A 19,921-nucleotide genomic window follows, 5' to 3' on the forward strand; every position below is an offset into this window, starting at 1 on the left:
GAGAGAGAGAGAGAGAGAGAGAGAGAGAGAGAGAGAGAGAGAGAGAGAGAGAGAGAGAGAGAGAGAGAGAGAGAGAGAGAGAGAGAGAGAGAGAGAGAGAGAGACAGAGACAGAGACAGAGAGAGAGACAGAGAGGGAGAGGGAGAGAGAGAGAGAGAGAGAGAGAGAGAGAGAGAGAGAGAGAGAGAGAGAGAGAGAGAGAGAGAGAGAGAGAGAGAGAGAGAGAGAGACAGAGAGAGAGAGAGAGAGAGAAAGAAAGGGAGAGGGATAGGGAGAGGCTTTATATACCAATAAAACAGACAAATAAATGATGGTGACACATTGAGATCATTCATGAAGTATAATCCAGTAATAATGTACTGCCACACCCACCTAGTACCGGCCCTATGTCTCACTGTAGTGACTCATGTGTTGTTAATCTAGTTCACTGCTTAGTGAAATCAGACAGGACAAAGGAACAAAGGGTCGTTTCTCCTCCCAGGTCTTCACAACAGCCAGCAACAGTTTTCTGCTCCAGTCCCTGTTCCAGCCATTCAGTGGGACGAGGGCTGATTGGGTAGAGGGGTCTAGCAGAGGGACTTAGGACGAACTTTAGGGAACAGCTGCATGACCAAAGAAAGGAAAATAAACATTGAGTTCTGAACAGCACCTAACAGTTCTGTTTGAGCGCTGGACTAATGAAAATGTAGTTCTGTTTTAGTAATGTGTTAGAACAAATATGTGCGACCCTGTGGGACCTCAGGACCAGGAAGCTGCTTTGCCATTGGGTAAATAATTGCATTAATTGCTTAATTCAGATGTCAAAGTCGTCCTGCCATTTGGACCTTTAGGTCAGACCTTTACTGACTGATGAGGGAGGTGGTGAGACAGAACAAATCAAATCAAAAACAGACCCATTCAATTCAGGAAAATCCCCACTAGAAATTCAACCCTTCTTGTCAGTCTCTTACCCCAAAGTAGTTGTTAGGTATGAATCCCTCTCGGCCACAAAGTGATGCCCACCACCAATCTACCCCGTCTTGCTTCTGGAGGATAGTCACCATGTCCCCCTCTCTGAAGCCCAGCTCGTCTGCCTCCTGGGAAGGGTACCCCCACAGGGCATACAGCACCCCGCTGTTCTCCACACCCATCGCCTCCTCCACACCTGACAACACACACACACACACACACACACACACACCACCAACGATGTTTCTAACACTTTCAGAAAAGGTTTCGACACAGAGTGCAAATAGTTCTGTAGAAAGTGTCCTATGTGGTGTGGTGGTTAAAGCCGCTGGCATGTAAGCCAGAGACAGCATGGGTTAGAATCCAGTCCACTGCTCTTTGACTCGATGTCCTCTTATCTCTCCTGTGGTCCTCAACTGTTTCTGTTCAATAACAGATGTGGGACTGCCCCCCACTCCTAAAAAGAGTTGTGGAGAAAGAGGGTACCCCTGTCTAGTTCCTCCTACCCCTGAGGAAGCTCACGCACTCCTCGAAGCCCACAGCGTACGGGTCACACTTCTGAGAGGCGGTGGCCCCGTCACTCTCCGTCACCGCCATGACAGCTGCCCCGTTCCTCACCAGGAACTCACAGAGAGGAAGGTCATTACAGGATGCTGCACAGTGGAGGGGGGTCCTGGTACACAACAACAACAACAACAACAACACACTACGTGAACAAAACTACACATAAACAAAACTACAACCCGATCTGACTAAACACAACGCAGAATGACACAACAGGGACAGCAACAGAGGGAGGGGACAGTAAAGGAAAATAGCACTGGTCAATGAAAGAGCCCGTTTAAAGGGAAGGGAAGTATTCGGGACTAGAATAGAATAGGGAAGCTACAAAGGGTAGACAATAAGGAAGTTACCATCCGTGGCTGTCTGGGGCGGAGACGTTGGCTCCTATACGAACCAGGAAGTCGACCACGCTGTAGTGACCTCCACAGATGGCGTTATGGAGGGCTGTGATGCCCTCGTCGTTCGGCTGGCTCGCGTCATTCATCTACAGGTCACAGAACACGCAGGGGTGAACCTCATGCTTGCTGTCAACACACACTCAACGGAATGCTTTATTTGGGTCCACAACAGACCCTACCTCCTGCACCCAACCCCAACCTCCTGTACCTAACCCCACCACCCTCCTGCACCCATCCCCCCTCCCTCCCTCCTGCACGGCCCTCTGAACAGTGTCCAGTTCCCCCTCCCTCCTGCACGGCCCTCTGAACAGTGTCCAGTTCCCCCCTACCTCCTGCACGGCCCTCTGAACAGCGTCCAGTTCCCCCCTACCTCCTGCACGGCCCTCTGAACAGTGTCCAGTTCCCCCTCCCTCCTGCACGGCCCTCTGAACAGTGTCCAGTTCCCCCTCCCTCCTGCACGGCCCTCTGAACAGTGTCCAGTTCCCCCTCCCTCCTGCACGGCCCTCTGAACAGCGTCCAGTTCCCCCTACCTCCTGCACGGCCCTCTGAACAGTGTCCAGTTCCCCCTCCCTCCTGCACGGCCCTCTGAACAGTGTCCAGTTCCCCCTACCTCCTGCACGGCCCTCTGAACAGTGTCCAGTTCCCCCTCCCTCCTGCACGGCCCTCTGAACAGTGTCCAGTTCCCCCTACCTCCTGCACGGCCCTCTGAACAGTGTCCAGTTCCCCCTCCCTCCTGCACGGCCCTCTGAACAGTGTCCAGTTCCCCCTACCTCCTGCACGGCCCTCTGAACAGTGTCCAGTTCCCCCTCCCTCCTGCACGGCCCTCTGAACAGTGTCCAGTTCCCCCTACCTCCTGCACGGCCCTCTGAACAGTGTCCAGTTCCCCCTCCCTCCTGCACGGCCCTCTGAACAGTGTCCAGTTCCCCCTCCCTCCTGCACGGCCCTCTGAACAGTGTCCAGTTCCCCCTCCCTCCTGCACGGCCCTCTGAACAGTGTCCAGTTCCCCCTCCCTCCTGCACGGCCCTCTGAACAGTGTCCAGTTCCCCCTACCTCCTGCACGGCCCTCTGAACAGTGTCCAGTTCCCCCACCAGTGACCCGTCCAGCAGTAGAACCAGAGGGCTGAGCCGAGCCCGCCGACCAGAACCCTCTCGCTCCCGACTGGCCCGACGTAGGATGGAACTGTACCCCTGGGAGGATGGAAGAGAACCACAACTTAGTACCTGAACTTCCCCTTATTAGATACATACGTAGTAACATTGAGATGGAGAGACATGCCCAAGAACTCTGGTTTAAAGTGCATGTGACTATTATAAGTGAATATCTACCTCTAACTGGATCACTACAATGAGACTGTATCTTACATGGAATACCTGCCCTAACCCTTCCACTAACTGGATCAGTACACTGACAATGAGACTGTATCTCACATGGAATACCTGCCCTAACCCTTCCACTAACTGGATCAGTACACTGACAATGAGACTGTATCTTACATGGAATACCTGCCCTAACCCTTCCACTAACTGGATCAGTACACTGACAATGAGACTGTATCTCACATGGAATACCTGCCCTAACCCTTCCACTAACTGGATCAGTACACTGACAATGAGACTGTATCTCACATGGAATACCTGCCCTAACCCTTCCACTAACTGGATCAGTACACTGACAATGAGACTGTATCTCACATGGAATACCTGCCCTAACCCTTCCACTAACTGGATCAGTACACTGACAATGAGACTGTATCTCACATGGAATACCTGCCCTAACCCTTCCACTAACTGGATCAGTACACTGACAATGAGACTGTATCTCACATGGAATACCTGCCCTAACCCTTCCACTAACTGGATCAGTACACTGACAATGAGACTGTATCTCACATGGAATACCTGCCCTAACCCTTCCACTAACTGGATCAGTACACTGACAATGAGACTGTATCTCACATGGAATACCTGCCCTAACCCTTCCACTAACTGGATCAGTACACTGACAATGAGACTGTATCTCACATGGAATACCTGCCCTAACCCTTCCACTAACTGGATAAGTACACTGACAATGAGACTGTATCTCACATGGAATACCTGCCCTAACCCTTCCACTAACTGGATCAGTACACTGACAATGAGACTGTATCTCACATGGAATACCTGCCCTAACCCTTCCACTAACTGGATCAGTACACTGACAATGAGACTGTATCTTACATGGAATACCTGCCCTAACCCTTCCACTAACTGGATCAGTACACTGACAATGAGACTGTATCTCACATGGAATACCTGCCCTAACCCTTCCACTAACTGGATCAGTACACTGACAATGAGACTGTATCTCACATGGAATACCTGCCCTAACCCTTCCACTAACTGGATCAGTACACTGACAATGAGACTGTATCTCACATGGAATACCTGCCCTAACCCTTCCACTAACTGGATCAGTACACTGACAATGAGACTGTATCTCACATGGAATACCTGCCCTAACCCTTCCACTAACTGGATCAGTACACTGACAATGAGACTGTATCTCACATGGAATACCTGCCCTAACCCTTCCACTAACTGGATCAGTACACTGACAATGAGACTGTATCTCACATGGAATACCTGCCCTAACCCTTCCACTAACTGGATCAGTACACTGACAATGAGACTGTATCTTACATGGAATACCTGCCCTAACCCTTCCACTAACTGGATCAGTACACTGACAATGAGACTGTATCTCACATGGAATACCTGCCCTAACCCTTCCACTAACTGGATCAGTACACTGACAATGAGACTGTATCTCACATGGAATACCTGCCCTAACCCTTCCACTAACTGGATCAGTACACTGACAATGAGACTGTATCTTACATGGAATACCTGCCCTAACCCTTCCACTAACTGGATCAGTACACTGACAATGAGACTGTATCTTACATGGAATACCTGCCCTAACCCTTCCACTAACTGGATCAGTACACTGACAATGAGACTGTATCTCACATGGAATACCTGCCCTAACCCTTCCACTAACTGGATCAGTACACTGACAATGAGACTGTATCTCACATGGAATACCTGCCCTAACCCTTCCACTAACTGGATCAGTACACTGACAATGAGACTGTATCTCACATGGAATACCTGCCCTAACCCTTCCACTAACTGGATCAGTACACTGACAATGAGACTGTATCTCACATGGAATACCTGCCCTAACCCTTCCACTAACTGGATCAGTACACTGACAATGAGACTGTATCTCACATGGAATACCTGCCCTAACCCTTCCACTAACTGGATCAGTACACTGACAATGAGACTGTATCTTACATGGAATACCTGCCCTAACCCTTCCACTAACTGGATCAGTACACTGACAATGAGACTGTATCTCACATGGAATACCTGCCCTAACCCTTCCACTAACTGGATCAGTACACTGACAATGAGACTGTATCTTACATGGAATACCTGCCCTAACCCTTCCACTAACTGGATCAGTACACTGACAATGAGACTGTATCTCACATGGAATACCTGCCCTAACCCTTCCACTAACTGGATCAGTACACTGACAATGAGACTGTATCTCACATGGAATACCTGCCCTAACCCTTCCACTAACTGGATCAGTACACTGACAATGAGACTGTATCTCACATGGAATACCTGCCCTAACCCTTCCACTAACTGGATCAGTACACTGACAATGAGACTGTATCTCACATGGAATACCTGCCCTAACCCTTCCACTAACTGGATCAGTACACTGACAATGAGACTGTATCTCACATGGAATACCTGCCCTAACCCTTCCACTAACTGGATCAGTACACTGACAATGAGACTGTATCTCACATGGAATACCTGCCCTAACCCTTCCACTAACTGGATCAGTACACTGACAATGAGACTGTATCTCACATGGAATACCTGCCCTAACCCTTCCACTAACTGGATCAGTACACTGACAATGAGACTGTATCTCACATGGAATACCTGCCCTAACCCTTCCACTAACTGGATCAGTACACTGACAATGAGACTGTATCTCACATGGAATACCTGCCCTAACCCTTCCACTAACTGGATCAGTACACTGACAATGAGACTGTATCTCACATGGAATACCTGCCCTAACCCTTCCACTAACTGGATCAGTACACTGACAATGAGACTGTATCTCACATGGAATACCAAATCAAGCTCTATCTAAAGTACATTTAAAACATCTTGATAAACTTCACTGTAAAACAGCCACAACAACACAAAGAAAGAATCAAGCATAGGAGTGTGGCCTGTCATACCCTGTATTCTGGAGAGGCAGGTCCAGGGTTAGGGACAGGGTTAGGGACAGGGTTAGGGACAGGGTTAGGGACAGGGTTAGGGACAGGGTTAGGTCCAGTGGAGGGGGATGTAGAGCTGTCCCCTTCTCCATCTGAGGAGGAGCTGTAGTCACTCCCCGTCTCCCCCCCTTGCAGGCCCTTGGACCCATTCCTCCGGAAGAGCTTATTGATGAACTGTTTGTACTGTTTCTGACTGTTGTCCGGCTGCAGGGCGGCTGGCTTCTTCTGGGGCTGGCCAGGGACAGGGGCTAGGGTCAGGGTCACACTGTTACCACAACATCGTATACACATGCAGAAGCTTTTGAAAATTAAACAAATTCATAAGACCAGCGCCGTTGCAAAGATAGTGAAAGATTCTACAGGATGAGCATTGATAACGTGATCAGCAGTAGATTCTACAGGATGAGCATTGATAACGTGATCAGCAGTAGATTCTACAGGATGAGCATTGATAACGTGATCAGTCGGGCAGTCAAGTGGCTGTAGATACACTAAATAAATAAAACCTTGCAATTAATCGAATGACAGTGAAACAGTTTGATGGTGAACTTTCTTTGTTGCTACCATTCACATTTTCACACATCGCTGGTCCCCTTTGTGTAGAATTCTTATGCAAAAATGTAATGGGATATTAGAATAGTCATTTCCTAACCTTGTGACCCTGGTCCAGGGTTTGGGTTGGGGTCAGGTTTAGGGTTAGGGGTCAGAGAGCCGCGTCTCTTCAGGGCCCGGGGGATCTCAGAGCGGATCCGTAACAGCTCTTCCATGTCAGGGACATCTGGGCTCTCTGGAGCCACCACTGGCTGCAGCCTGGACGGGCTGAGGGGTCTGGGGGCCACCACCTGGGATTCGTCGACGACGACGACGACGACACCTCGCTCCGTCTCCCCCCCTCTCTCTGGGAGAGCTGGGTCAGCGGCCGTGGGACCATGACGCATTGGGTCCAGTCGCTCCAACTCAGCGTCAACATCACCTGGGTTCAGCACTGTGGGAGAGGAGAGAACACACAGACGGACACATGCATATGGACGGACGGACAGAATTACGCACAGACGGGTGACCACACATAACCAGTTAGACTGTGAGAGTAGAGTCTATACCTTCCCCGTAGTAAGCCGGCTGCCTGAGCTCATGGTTCTGTGGTTGGGTCTGGTACTCTCTGTAGTCCAGGTATTCCCTGTACTCCCTGGGTACAGCCTGACGGTACACCCCCGTGTCCCCCTCTTTCCCCAGGGCCCGGGGGTGGATCGCAGACGAGGCCCAGTAGGGGTTCTGGAGCCGCATGATGACGGAGAGGGGGATGGGCCTGTGCTGACGGGGGGGATGGGAGGAGGAGGAGGGAGGGGGGATGGAGATACGGGATATGATTGGTTGGGGAGGGGCGTGGTAGAGGGAGGACAAGTCAGGAGGGACAGAGATACGGGTGTTACGGGGGAGAGAGGCGTGGGGGGACTGGAGGGAACGAGTGAGGGTGTCCTGGAGGGAATGGGAAAGAAAAGGGGAGAGAGAGAGAGAGAGAGAGAGAGATACTGTTCATCTGACCATCATTGTTATACATGACAATGTAAGTGATTTAACTTTCCATGTCAATAAAGTATATTAGAGAGAGGGCTGATTAACAAACAAACAAACGCAATTACATTGATGGAAGTTACAATCTATCTGCAATATTAAAGCTGATCTACCTATCTTTTTTTTTTTTAACACACAAAAAACAAACAAACGCATGCGTGTACACACGCACACGCACACACACGCACACACAGACACACACACACACACACAGACACACACACACACACAGACACACACACACACACAGACACACACACACACACACACAGACACACACACACACGCGCACACACGCACGCACACACAGACACACACACACACACAGACACACACACACACACGCGCACACACGCACGCACACGCACGCACACGCACACACACACGCACACGCACACGCACACACACGCACACACACACACACCTTCTTGGAAGGGGAAGGCTTATCCAGGTTAGATTCTCTCCAGTTGGTGTTTGGCACCAACGGTCTCAGCCACTCTGTCTCTGCAACAGGGAGGCGCTAGGTTAACAACAGGGAGGCGCTAGGTTAACAACAGGGAGGCGCTGGGTTAACAACAGGGAGGCGCTGGGTTAACAACAGGGAGGCGCTGGGTTAACAACAGGGAGGCGCTGGGTTAACAACAGGGAGGCGCTAGGTTAACAACAGGGAGGCGCTGGGTTAACAACAGGGAGGCGCTAGGTTAACAACAGGGAGGCGCTGGGTTAACAACAGGGAGGCGCTAGGTTAACAACAGGGAGGCGCTGGGTTAACAACAGGGAGGCACTGGGTTAACAACAGGGAGGCGCTAGGTTAACAACAGGGAGGCGCTGGGTTAACAACAGGGAGGCGCTGGGTTAACAACAGGGAGGCGCTGGGTTAACAACAGGGAGGCGCTGGGTTAACAACAGGGAGGCGCTAGGTTAACAACAGGGAGGCGCTGGGTTAACAACAGGGAGGCGCTAGGTTAACAACAGGGAGGCGCTAGGTTAACAACAGGGAGGCGCTGGGTTAACAACAGGGAGGCGCTGGGTTAACAACAGGGAGGCGCTAGGTTAACAACAGGGAGGCGCTAGGTTAACAACAGGGAGGCGCTGGGTCAACAACAGGGAGGCGCTGGGTCAACAACAGGGAGACGCTAGGTTAACAACAGGGAGGCGCTAGGTTAACAACAGGGAGGCGCTGGGTTAACAACAGGGAGGCGCTGGGTTAACAACAGGGAGGCGCTGGGTTAACAACAGGGAGGCGCTGGGTTAACAACAGGGAGGCGCTAGGTTAACAACAGGGAGACGCTGGGTTAACAACAGGGAGGCGCTGGGTTAACAACAGGGAGGTGCTGGGTTAACAACAGGGAGGCGCTGGGTTAACAACAGGGAGGCGCTGGGTTAACAACAGGGAGGCGCTAGGTTAACAACAGGGAGGCGCTGGGTTAACAACAGGGAGGCGCTAGGTTAACAACAGGGAGGCGCTAGGTTAACAACAGGGAGGCGCTGGGTTAACAACAGGGAGGCGCTAGGTTAACAACAGGGAGGCGCTAGGTTAACAACAGGGAGGCGCTGGGTTAACAACAGGGAGGCGCTAGGTTAACAACAGGGAGGCGCTAGGTTAACAACAGGGAGGCGCTAGGTTAACAACAGGGAGGCGCTAGGTTAACAACAGGGAGGCGCTGGGTCAACAACAGGGAGGCGCTGGGTCAACAACAGGGAGGCGCTGGGTCAACAACAGGGAGACGCTAGGTTAACAACAGGGAGGCGCTAGGTTAACAACAGGGAGGCGCTAGGTTAACAACAGGGAGGCGCTGGGTTAACAACAGGGAGGCGCTAGGTTAACAACAGGGAGGCGCTAGGTTAACAACAGGGAGGCGCTAGGTTAACAACAGGGAGGCGCTGGGTTAACAACAGGGAGGCGCTAGGGAGGCGCTGGGTTAACAACAGGGAGGCGCTAGGTTAACACTGGTGTGTGTTAGTCTTAGTTTAAGTTCTTCTCTGCAGACAGTGGGAGAGGTGTATTCACCATGTTCTCAGTAAATACACACTGAGTATGAATGTGTGTGTTGAGAACTTACTGTCGTAGGTGTGTGGGTTGAGGTCTTACTGTTGTAGGTGTGTGGGTTGAGGTCTTACTGTCGTAGGTGTGTGGGTTGAGGTCTTACTGTCGTAGGTGTGTAGGTTGAGGTCTTACTGTCATAGGTGTGGTGGGGTTTCTTCTCGTAAGACGACACGTCCAAATCTGTCTCATTCCATTTACCAGGGATCTTCTGTCTCTGTATGCCTTCATCTGGAGAGACATAGGAAAGCAAACAGTCATTTTAACTAATTCAGGGGATTGAGAAATGTAGGCTACTGTCTATGTGAGTCAATGTTATTAAGGTCACGTATTAAAGACTCAATGTAGTGGCACGTACTAAAGAGTCAATGTTATTTGCTTCACGTACTAAAGAGTCAATGTAGTGGCACGTACTAAAGAGTCAATGTAGTGGCACGTACTAAAGAGTCAATGTTATTTGCTTCACATACTAAAGAGTCAATGTAGCGGCACCTACTAAAGAGTCAATGTTATTTCCTTCATATACTAAAGAGTCAATGTTATTTGCTTCACATACTAAAGAGTCAATATAGCGGCACCTACTAAAGACTCAATGTAGTGGCACGTACTAAAGAGTCAATGTTATTTGCTTCACATACTAAAGAGTCAATGTAGCGGCACGTACTAAAGAGTCAATGTATTTTTACGTACTAAAGAGTCAATGTAGTGGCACGTACTAAAGAGTCAATGTAGTGGCACGTACTAAAGAGTCAATGTAGTGGCACGCACTAAAGAGTCAAAATAGCGGCACCTACTAAAGAGTCAATGTAGTGGCACGTACTAAAGAGTCAATGTTATTTGCTTCACGTACTAAAGAGTCAATGTAGCGGCACCTACTAAAGAGTCAATGTTATTTGCTTCACATACTAAAGAGTCAATGTTATTTGCTTCACATACTAAAGAGTCAATATAGCGGCACCAACTAAAGAGTCAATGTAGTGGCACGTACTAAAGAGTCAATGTTATTTGCTTCACGTACTAAAGAGTCAATGTATTTTTACGTACTAAAGAGTCAATGTAGTGGCACGTACTAAAGAGTCAATGTAGTGGCACGCACTAAAGAGTCAATGTAGTGGCACGCACTAAAGAGTCAATATAGCGGCACCTACTAAAGAGTCAATGTAGTGGCACGTACTAAAGAGTCAATGTTATTTGCTTCACGTACTAAAGAGTCAATGTAGCGGCACCTACTAAAGAGTCAATGTTATTTGCTTCACATACTAAAGAGTCAATGTTATTTGCTTCACATAATAAAGAGTCAATATAGCGGCACCACCTAAAGAGTCAATGTAGTGGCACGTACTAAAGAGTCAATGTTATTTGCTTCACGTACTAAAGAGTCAATGTATTTTTACGTACTAAAGAGTCAATGTAGTGGCACGTACTAAAGAGTCAATGTAGTGGCACGTACTAAAGAGTCAATGTAGTGGCACGTACTAAAGAGTCAATGTAGTGGCACGTACTAAAGAGTCAATGTAGTGGCATGTACTAAAGAGTCAATTTATTTTTACATACTAAAGAGTCGATGTAGTGGCAAGTACTAAAGAGTAATGTAGTGGCACGTACAAAAGAGTCAGCGTTATTAACTTCACGTACTAAAGAGTCAATGTAGTGGGACGTACTAAAGAGTCAAGGTTATTAATTTAATGTATTAAAGAGTCAATGTAGTGGCACGTACTAAAGAGTCAATGTAGCAGCACGTACTAAAGAGTCAATGTAGTGGAACATACTAAAGAGTCAATGTAGTGGCACGTACTAAAGAGTCAATGTAGTGGCACGTACTAAAGAGTCAATGTAGTGGCACGTATTAAAGAGTCAATGTAGCGGCACCTACTAAAGAGTCAATGTAGTGGCACGTACTAAAGAGTCAATGTAGTGGCACGTATTAAAGAGTCAATGTAGCGGCACCTACTAAAGAGTCAATGTAGTGGCACGTACTAAAGAGTCAATGTAGTGGCACGTATTAAAGAGTCAATGTAGTGGCACGCACTAAAGAGTCAATGTAGTGGCACGTACTAAAGAGTGAATGTAGTGGCACGCACTAAAGAGTCAATGTAGTGGCACGCACTAAAGAGTCAATGTAGTGGCACGTACTAAAGAGTCAATGTAGTGGCACGCACTAAAGAGTCAATGTAGTGGCACGTACTAAAGAGTCAATGTAGGGGCACGCACTAAAGAGTCAATTTAGCGGCACCTACTAAAGAGTCAATGTAGTGGCACGTACTAAAGAGTCAATGTTATTTGCTTCACATACTAAAGAGTCAATGTAGCGGCACCTACTAAAGAGTCAATGTTATTTCCTTCACATACTAAAGAGTCAATGTTATTTGCTTCACATACTAAAGAGTCAATATAGCGGCACCTACTAAAGAGTCAATGTAGTGGCACGTACTAAAGAGTCAATGTTATTTGCTTCACATACTAAAGAGTCAATGTAGCGGCACGTACTAAAGAGTCAATGTATTTTTACGTACTAAAGAGTCAATGTAGTGGCACGTACTAAAGAGTCAATGTAGTGGCACGTACTAAAGAGTCAATGTAGTGGCACGCACTAAAGAGTCAAAATAGCGGCACCTACTAAAGAGTCAATGTAGTGGCACGTACTAAAGAGTCAATGTTATTTGCTTCACGTACTAAAGAGTCAATGTAGCGGCACCTACTAAAGAGTCAATGTTATTTGCTTCACATACTAAAGAGTCAATGTTATTTGCTTCACATACTAAAGAGTCAATATAGCGGCACCAACTAAAGAGTCAATGTAGTGGCACGTACTAAAGAGTCAATGTTATTTGCTTCACGTACTAAAGAGTCAATGTATTTTTACGTACTAAAGAGTCAATGTAGTGGCACGTACTAAAGAGTCAATGTAGTGGCACGCACTAAAGAGTCAATGTAGTGGCACGCACTAAAGAGTCAATATAGCGGCACCTACTAAAGAGTCAATGTAGTGGCACGTACTAAAGAGTCAATGTTATTTGCTTCACGTACTAAAGAGTCAATGTAGCGGCACCTACTAAAGAGTCAATGTTATTTGCTTCACATACTAAAGAGTCAATGTTATTTGCTTCACATAATAAAGAGTCAATATAGCGGCACCACCTAAAGAGTCAATGTAGTGGCACGTACTAAAGAGTCAATGTTATTTGCTTCACATACTAAAGAGTCAATGTATTTTTACGTACTAAAGAGTCAATGTAGTGGCACGTACTAAAGAGTCAATGTAGTGGCACGTACTAAAGAGTCAATGTAGTGGCACGTACTAAAGAGTCAATGTAGTGGCACTTACTAAAGAGTCAATGTAGTGGCATGTACTAAAGAGTCAATTTATTTTTACATACTAAAGAGTCGATGTAGTGGCAAGTACTAAAGAGTAATGTAGTGGCACGTACAAAAGAGTCAGCGTTATTAACTTCACGTACTAAAGAGTCAATGTAGTGGGACGTACTAAAGAGTCAAGGTTATTAATTTAATGTATTAAAGAGTCAATGTAGTGGCACGTACTAAAGAGTCAATGTAGCAGCACGTACTAAAGAGTCAATGTAGTGGAACATACTAAAGAGTCAATGTAGTGGCACGTACTAAAGAGTCAATGTAGTGGCACGTACTAAAGAGTCAATGTAGTGGCACGTATTAAAGAGTCAATGTAGCGGCACCTACTAAAGAGTCAATGTAGTGGCACGTACTAAAGAGTCAATGTAGTGGCACGTATTAAAGAGTCAATGTAGCGGCACCTACTAAAGAGTCAATGTAGTGGCACGTACTAAAGAGTCAATGTAGTGGCACGTATTAAAGAGTCAATGTTGTGGCACGTACTAAAGAGTCAATGTAGTGGCACGTACTAAAGAGTCAATGTAGTGGCACGTACTAAAGAGTCAATGTAGTGGCACGTACTAAAGAGTCAATGTAGTGGCACGTACTAAAAAGAGTCAATGTAGTGGAACGTACTAAAGAGTAAATGTAGTGGCACGTACTAAAGAGTCAATGTAGTGACACGTACTAAAGAGTCAATGTAGTGGCACGTACTAAAAAGAGTCAATGTAGTGGAACGTACTAAAGAGTAAATCTAGTGGCACGTACTAAAGAGTCAATGTAGTGGCACCTACTAAAGAGTCAATGTAGTGGCACGTACTGAAGAGTCAATCTAGTGGCACGTACTAAAGAGTCAATGTAGTGGCACCTACTAAAGAGTCAATGTAGCGGCACGTACTAAAGAGTCAATGTAGTGGAACGTACTAAAGAGTCAATGTAGTGGCACGTACTAAACAGTCAATGTAGTGGCACGTACTAAAAAGAGTCAATGTAGTGGAACGTACTAAAGAGTAAATGTAGTGGCACGTACTAAAGAGTCAATGTAGTGGCACGTACTAAAGAGTCAATGTAGTGGCACGTACTAAAGAGTCAATGTAGTGGCATCTACTAAAGAGTCAATGTAGTGGCACGTAATAAAGAGTCAATGTAGTGGCACGTACTAAAGAGTCAATGTTGTGGCACGTACTAAAGAGTCAATGTAGTGGCACGAACTAAAGAGTCAATGTAGTGGCACGTACTAAAGAGTCAATGTAGTGGCACGTACTAAAGAGTCAATGTAGTGGCACGTACTAAAAAGAGTCAATGTAGTGGAACGTACTAAAGAGTAAATGTAGTGGCACGTACTGAAGAGTCAATGTAGTGGCACATACTAAAGAGTCAATGTTATTAGCTTCACGTACTAAAGAGTCAATGTAGTGGCACGCACTAAAGAGTCAATGTAGTGGCACGTACTAAAGAATCAATGTAGGCACGCACTAAAGAGTCAATGTAGTGGCACGTACTAAAGAGTCAATGTTGTGGCACATACTAAAGAGTCAGCGTTATTAATTTCACGTACTAAAGAGTCAATGTAGTGGCACGTACTAAAGAGTCAATGTAGGCATGCACTAAAGAGTCAATGTAGTGGCACGTACTAAAGAGTCAATGTTGTGGCACGTACTAAAGAGTCAGCGTTATTAATTTCACGTACTAAAGAGTCAATGTAGTGGCACGCACGAAAGAGTCAATGTAGTGGCATCTATTAAAGAGTCAATGTAGTGGCACGTAATAAAGAGTCAATGTAGTGGCACGTACTAAAGAGTCAATGTTGTGGCACGTACTAAAGAGTCAATGTAGTGGCACGAACTAAAGAGTCAATGTAGTGGCACGTACTAAAGAGTCAATGTAGTGGCACGTACTAAAGAGTCAATGTAGTGGCACGTACTAAAAAGAGTCAATGTAGTGGAACGTACTAAAGAGTAAATGTAGTGGCACGTACTGAAGAGTCAATGTAGTGGCACATACTAAAGAGTCAATGTTATTAGCTTCACGTACTAAAGAGTCAATGTAGTGGCACGCACTAAAGAGTCAATGTAGTGGAACGTACTAAAGAATCAATGTAGGCACGCACTAAAGAGTCAATGTAGTGGCACGTACTAAAGAGTCAATGTTGTGGCACATACTAAAGAGTCAGCGTTATTAATTTCACGTACTAAAGAGTCAATGTAGTGGCACGTACTAAAGAGTCAATGTAGGCACGCACTAAAGAGTCAATGTAGTGGCACATACTAAAGAGTCAATGTTGTGGCACGTACTAAAGAGTCAGCGTTATTAATTTCACGTACTAAAGAGTCAATGTAGTGGCACGCACGAAAGAGTCAATGTAGTGGCATCTATTAAAGAGTCAATGTAGTGGCACGTAATAAAGAGTCAATGTAGTGGCACGTACTAAAGAGTCAATGTTGTGGCACGTACTAAAGAGTCAATGTAGTGGCACGAACTAAAGAGTCAATGTAGTGGCACGTACTAAAGAGTAAATGTAGTGGCACGTACTAAAGAGTCAATGTAGTGGCACGTACTAAAGAGTCAATGTAGTGGCACGAACTAAAGAGTCAATGTAGTGGCACGAACTAAAGAGTCAATGTAGTGGCACGTACTAAAGAGTAAATGTAGTGGCACGTACTAAAGAGTCAATGTAGTGGCACGTACTAAAGAGTCAATGTAGTGGCACGTACTAAAGAGTCAATGTAGTGGCACGAACTAAAGAGTCAATGTAGTGGCACGTACTAAAGAGTAAATGTAGTGGCACGTACTAAAGAGTCAATGTAGTGGCACGTACTAAAAAGAGTCAATGTAGTGGAACGTACTAAAGAGTAAATGTAGTGGCACGTACTGAAGAGTCAATGTAGTGGCACATACTAAAGAGTCAATGTTATTAGCTTCACGTACTAAAGAGTCAATGTAGTGGCACGCACTAAAGAGTCAATGTAGTGGCACGTACTAAAGAATCAATGTAGGCACGCACTAAAGAGTCAATGTAGTGGCACGCACGAAAGAGTCAATGTAGTGGCATCTATTAAAGAGTCAATGTAGTGGCACGTAATAAAGAGTCAATGTAGTGGCACGTACTAAAGAGTCAATGTTGTGGCACGTACTAAAGAGTCAATGTAGTGGCACGAACTAAAGAGTCAATGTAGTGGCACGTACTAAAGAGTAAATGTAGTGGCACGTACTAAAGAGTCAATGTAGTGGCACGTACTAAAGAGTCAATGTAGTGGCACGAACTAAAGAGTCAATGTAGTGGCACGAACTAAAGAGTCAATGTAGTGGCACATACTAAAGAGTCAATGTAGTGGCACGTAATAAAGAGTCAATGTAGTGGCACGTACTAAAGAGTCAATGTTGTGGCACGTACTAAAGAGTCAATGTAGTGGCACGAACTAAAGAGTCAATGTAGTGGCACGTACTAAAGAGTAAATGTAGTGGCACGTACTAAAGAGTCAATGTAGTGGCACGTACTAAAAAGAGTCAATGTAGTGGAACGTACTAAAGAGTAAATGTAGTGGCACGTACTGAAGAGTCAATGTAGTGGCACATACTAAAGAGTCAATGTTATTAGCTTCACGTACTAAAGAGTCAATGTAGTGGCACGCACTAAAGAGTCAATGTAGTGGCACGTACTAAAGAATCAATGTAGGCACGCACTAAAGAGTCAATGTAGTGGCACGTACTAAAGAGTCAATGTTGTGGCACGTAATAAAGAGTCAGCGTTATTAATTTCACGTACTAAAGAGTCAATGTAGTGGCACGTACTAAAGAGTCAATGTAGGCACGCACTAAAGAGTCAATGTAGTGGCACGTACTAAAGAGTCAATGTTGTGGCACGTACTAAAGAGTCAGCGTTATTAATTTCACGTACGAAAGAGTCAATGTAGTGGCACGCACGAAAGAGTCAATGTAGTGGCATCTACTAAAGAGTCAATGTAGTGGCACGTAATAAAGAGTGAATGTAGTGGCACGCACTAAAGAGTCAATGTTGTGGCACGTACTGAAGAGTCAATGTTGTGGCACGTGCTAAAGAGTCAATGTAGTGGCACGTACTAAAGAGTCAATGTAGTGGCACGTACTAAAGAGTCAATGTAGTGGCACGTACTAAAGAGTCAATGTAGCGGCACCTACTAAATAGTCAATGTAGCGGCACGTACTAAAGAGTCAATGTAGTGGCACGTACTAAAGAGTCAATGTAGTGGCACGTACTAAAGAGTCAAAGTTATGAACTTCACGTGCTAAAGAGTCAATGTAGTGGCACATAATAAAGAGTCAATGTTATTAACTTCACATACTAAAGAGTCAATGTTATTAGCTTTAAGTACTAAAGAGTCAATGTAGTGGCACGTACTAAAGAGTCAATGTAGTGGCACGTACTAAAGAGTCAATGTTATTTGCTTCACGTACTAAAGAGTCAATGTAGTGGCACGTACTAAATAGTCAATGTTATTTGCTTCACGTACTAAAGAGTCAATGTAGTGGCACGCACTAAAGAGTCAATGTTATTTGCTTCACGTACTAAAGAGTCAATGTAGTGGCACGTACTAAAGAGTCAATGTAGTGGCACGTACTAAAGAGTCAATGTAGTGGCACGTACTAAAGAGTCAATGTTATTTGCTTCACGTACTAAAGAGTCAATGTAGTGGCACGCACTAAAGAGTCAATGTAGTGGCACGTACTAAAGAGTCAATGTTATTTGCTTCACGTACTAAAGAGTCAATGTAGTGGCACGCACTAAAGAGTTAATGTAGTGGCACGTACTAAAGAGTCAATGTTATTTGCTTCACGTACTAAAGAGTCAATGTAGTGGGACGTACTAAAGAGTCAATGTAGTGGGACGTACTAAATAGTCAATGTAGTGGGACCTACTAAAGAGTCAATGTAGTGGGACGTACTAAAGAGTCAATGTTATTTGCTTCACATACTAAAGAGTCAATGTAGTGGCACGTACTAAAGAGTGAATGTAGTGGCACGCACTAAAGAGTCAATGTAGTGGCACGCACTAAAGAGTCAATGTAGTGGCACGTACTAAAGAGTCAATGTAGTGGCACGCACTAAAGAGTCAATGTAGTGGCACGTACTAAAGAGTCAATGTAGTGGCACGCACTAAAGAGTCAATTTAGCGGCACCTACTAAAGAGTCAATGTAGTGGCACGTACTAAAGAGTCAATGTAGTGGCACGTATTAAAGAGTCAATGTTGTGGCACGTACTAAAGAGTCAATGTAGTGGCACGTACTAAAGAGTCAATGTAGTGGCACGTACTAAAGAGTCAATGTAGTGGCACGTACTAAAGAGTCAATGTAGTGGCACGTACTAAAAAGAGTCAATGTAGTGGAACGTACTAAAGAGTAAATGTAGTGGCACGTACTGAAGAGTCAATGTAGTGGCACATACTAAAGAGTCAATGTTATTAGCTTCACGTACTAAAGAGTCAATGTAGTGGCACGCACTAAAGAGTCAATGTAGTGGCACGTACTAAAGAATCAATGTAGGCACGCACTAAAGAGTCAATGTAGTGGCACGTACTAAAGAGTCAATGTTGTGGCACGTACTAAAGAGTCAGCGTTATTAATTTCACGTACTAAAGAGTCAATGTAGTGGCACGTACTAAAGAGTCAATGTAGGCACGCACTAAAGAGTCAATGTAGTGGCACGTACTAAAGAGTCAATGTTGTGGCACGTACTAAAGAGTCAGCGTTATTAATTTCACGTACTAAAGAGTCAATGTAGTGGCACGCACGAAAGAGTCAATGTAGTGGCATCTACTAAAGAGTCAATGTAGTGGCACGTAATAAAGAGTCAATGTAGTGGCACGTACTAAAGAGTCAATGTTGTGGCATGTACTAAAGAGTCAATGTAGTGGCACGAACTAAAGAGTCAATGTAGTGGCACGTACTAAAGAGTCAATGTAGTGGCACGTACTAAAGAGTCAATGTAGTGGCACGTACTAAAAAGAGTCAATGTAGTGGAACGTACTAAAGAGTAAATGTAGTGGCACGTACTGAAGAGTCAATGTAGTGGCACATACTAAAGAGTCAATGTTATTAGCTTCACGTACTAAAGAGTCAATGTAGTGGCACGCACTAAAGAGTCAATGTAGTGGCACGTACTAAAGAATCAATGTAGGCACGCACAAAAGAGTCAATGTAGTGGCACGTACTAAAGAGTCAATGTTGTGGCACGTACTAAAGAGTCAGCGTTATTAATTTCACGTACTAAAGAGTCAATGTAGTGGCACGTACTAAAGAGTCAATGTAGGCACGCACTAAAGAGTCAATGTAGTGGCACATACTAAAGAGTCAATGTTGTGGCACGTACTAAAGAGTCAGCGTTATTAATTTCACGTACGAAAGAGTCAATGTAGTGGCACGCACGAAAGAGTCAATGTAGTGGCACGTACTAAAGAGTCAATGTAGTGGCACGTAATAAAGAGTCAATGTAGTGGCACGTACTAAAGAGTCAATGTAGTGGCACGTACTAAAGAGTCAATGTAGTGGCACGTACTAAAGAGTCAATGTAGCGGCACCTACTAAATAGTCAATGTAGCGGCACGTACTAAAGAGTCAATGTAGTGGCACGTACTAAAGAGTCAATGTAGTGGCACGTACTAAAGAGTCAAAGTTATGAACTTCACGTGCTAAAGAGTCAATGTAGTGGCACA

At 45.5% G+C, this 19,921-nt stretch overlaps 1 protein-coding gene across 1 annotated transcript in view; it reads right to left on the reverse strand.

Annotated features, from left to right (window-relative positions):
* Window positions 1-325: 325 nt before the first annotated feature.
* Window positions 326-19,921, reverse strand: part of ppp1r13l (protein phosphatase 1, regulatory subunit 13 like) — a 93,448-nt gene continuing 73,852 nt past the window's right edge. Inside the window, exons 5-14 of the mRNA XM_084147675.1 lie at window positions 10,020-10,115; window positions 8,265-8,344; window positions 7,369-7,744; window positions 6,921-7,253; window positions 6,230-6,516; window positions 2,961-3,098; window positions 1,863-1,996; window positions 1,455-1,621; window positions 951-1,144; window positions 326-602 (exon numbers count right to left, since the gene is read on the reverse strand). Coding sequence (XP_084003801.1) covers window positions 567-602; window positions 951-1,144; window positions 1,455-1,621; window positions 1,863-1,996; window positions 2,961-3,098; window positions 6,230-6,516; window positions 6,921-7,253; window positions 7,369-7,744; window positions 8,265-8,344; window positions 10,020-10,115 — 1,841 coding nt within the window. The 3' untranslated portion in view covers window positions 326-566. The remainder of the gene's footprint in view (window positions 603-950; window positions 1,145-1,454; window positions 1,622-1,862; window positions 1,997-2,960; window positions 3,099-6,229; window positions 6,517-6,920; window positions 7,254-7,368; window positions 7,745-8,264; window positions 8,345-10,019; window positions 10,116-19,921) is intronic.

The sequence above is a fragment of the Coregonus lavaretus genome (genome assembly GCF_964263955.1).
Source record: "Coregonus lavaretus genome assembly, chromosome: 30".
Lineage (NCBI taxonomy): Eukaryota > Metazoa > Chordata > Actinopteri > Salmoniformes > Salmonidae > Coregonus > Coregonus lavaretus.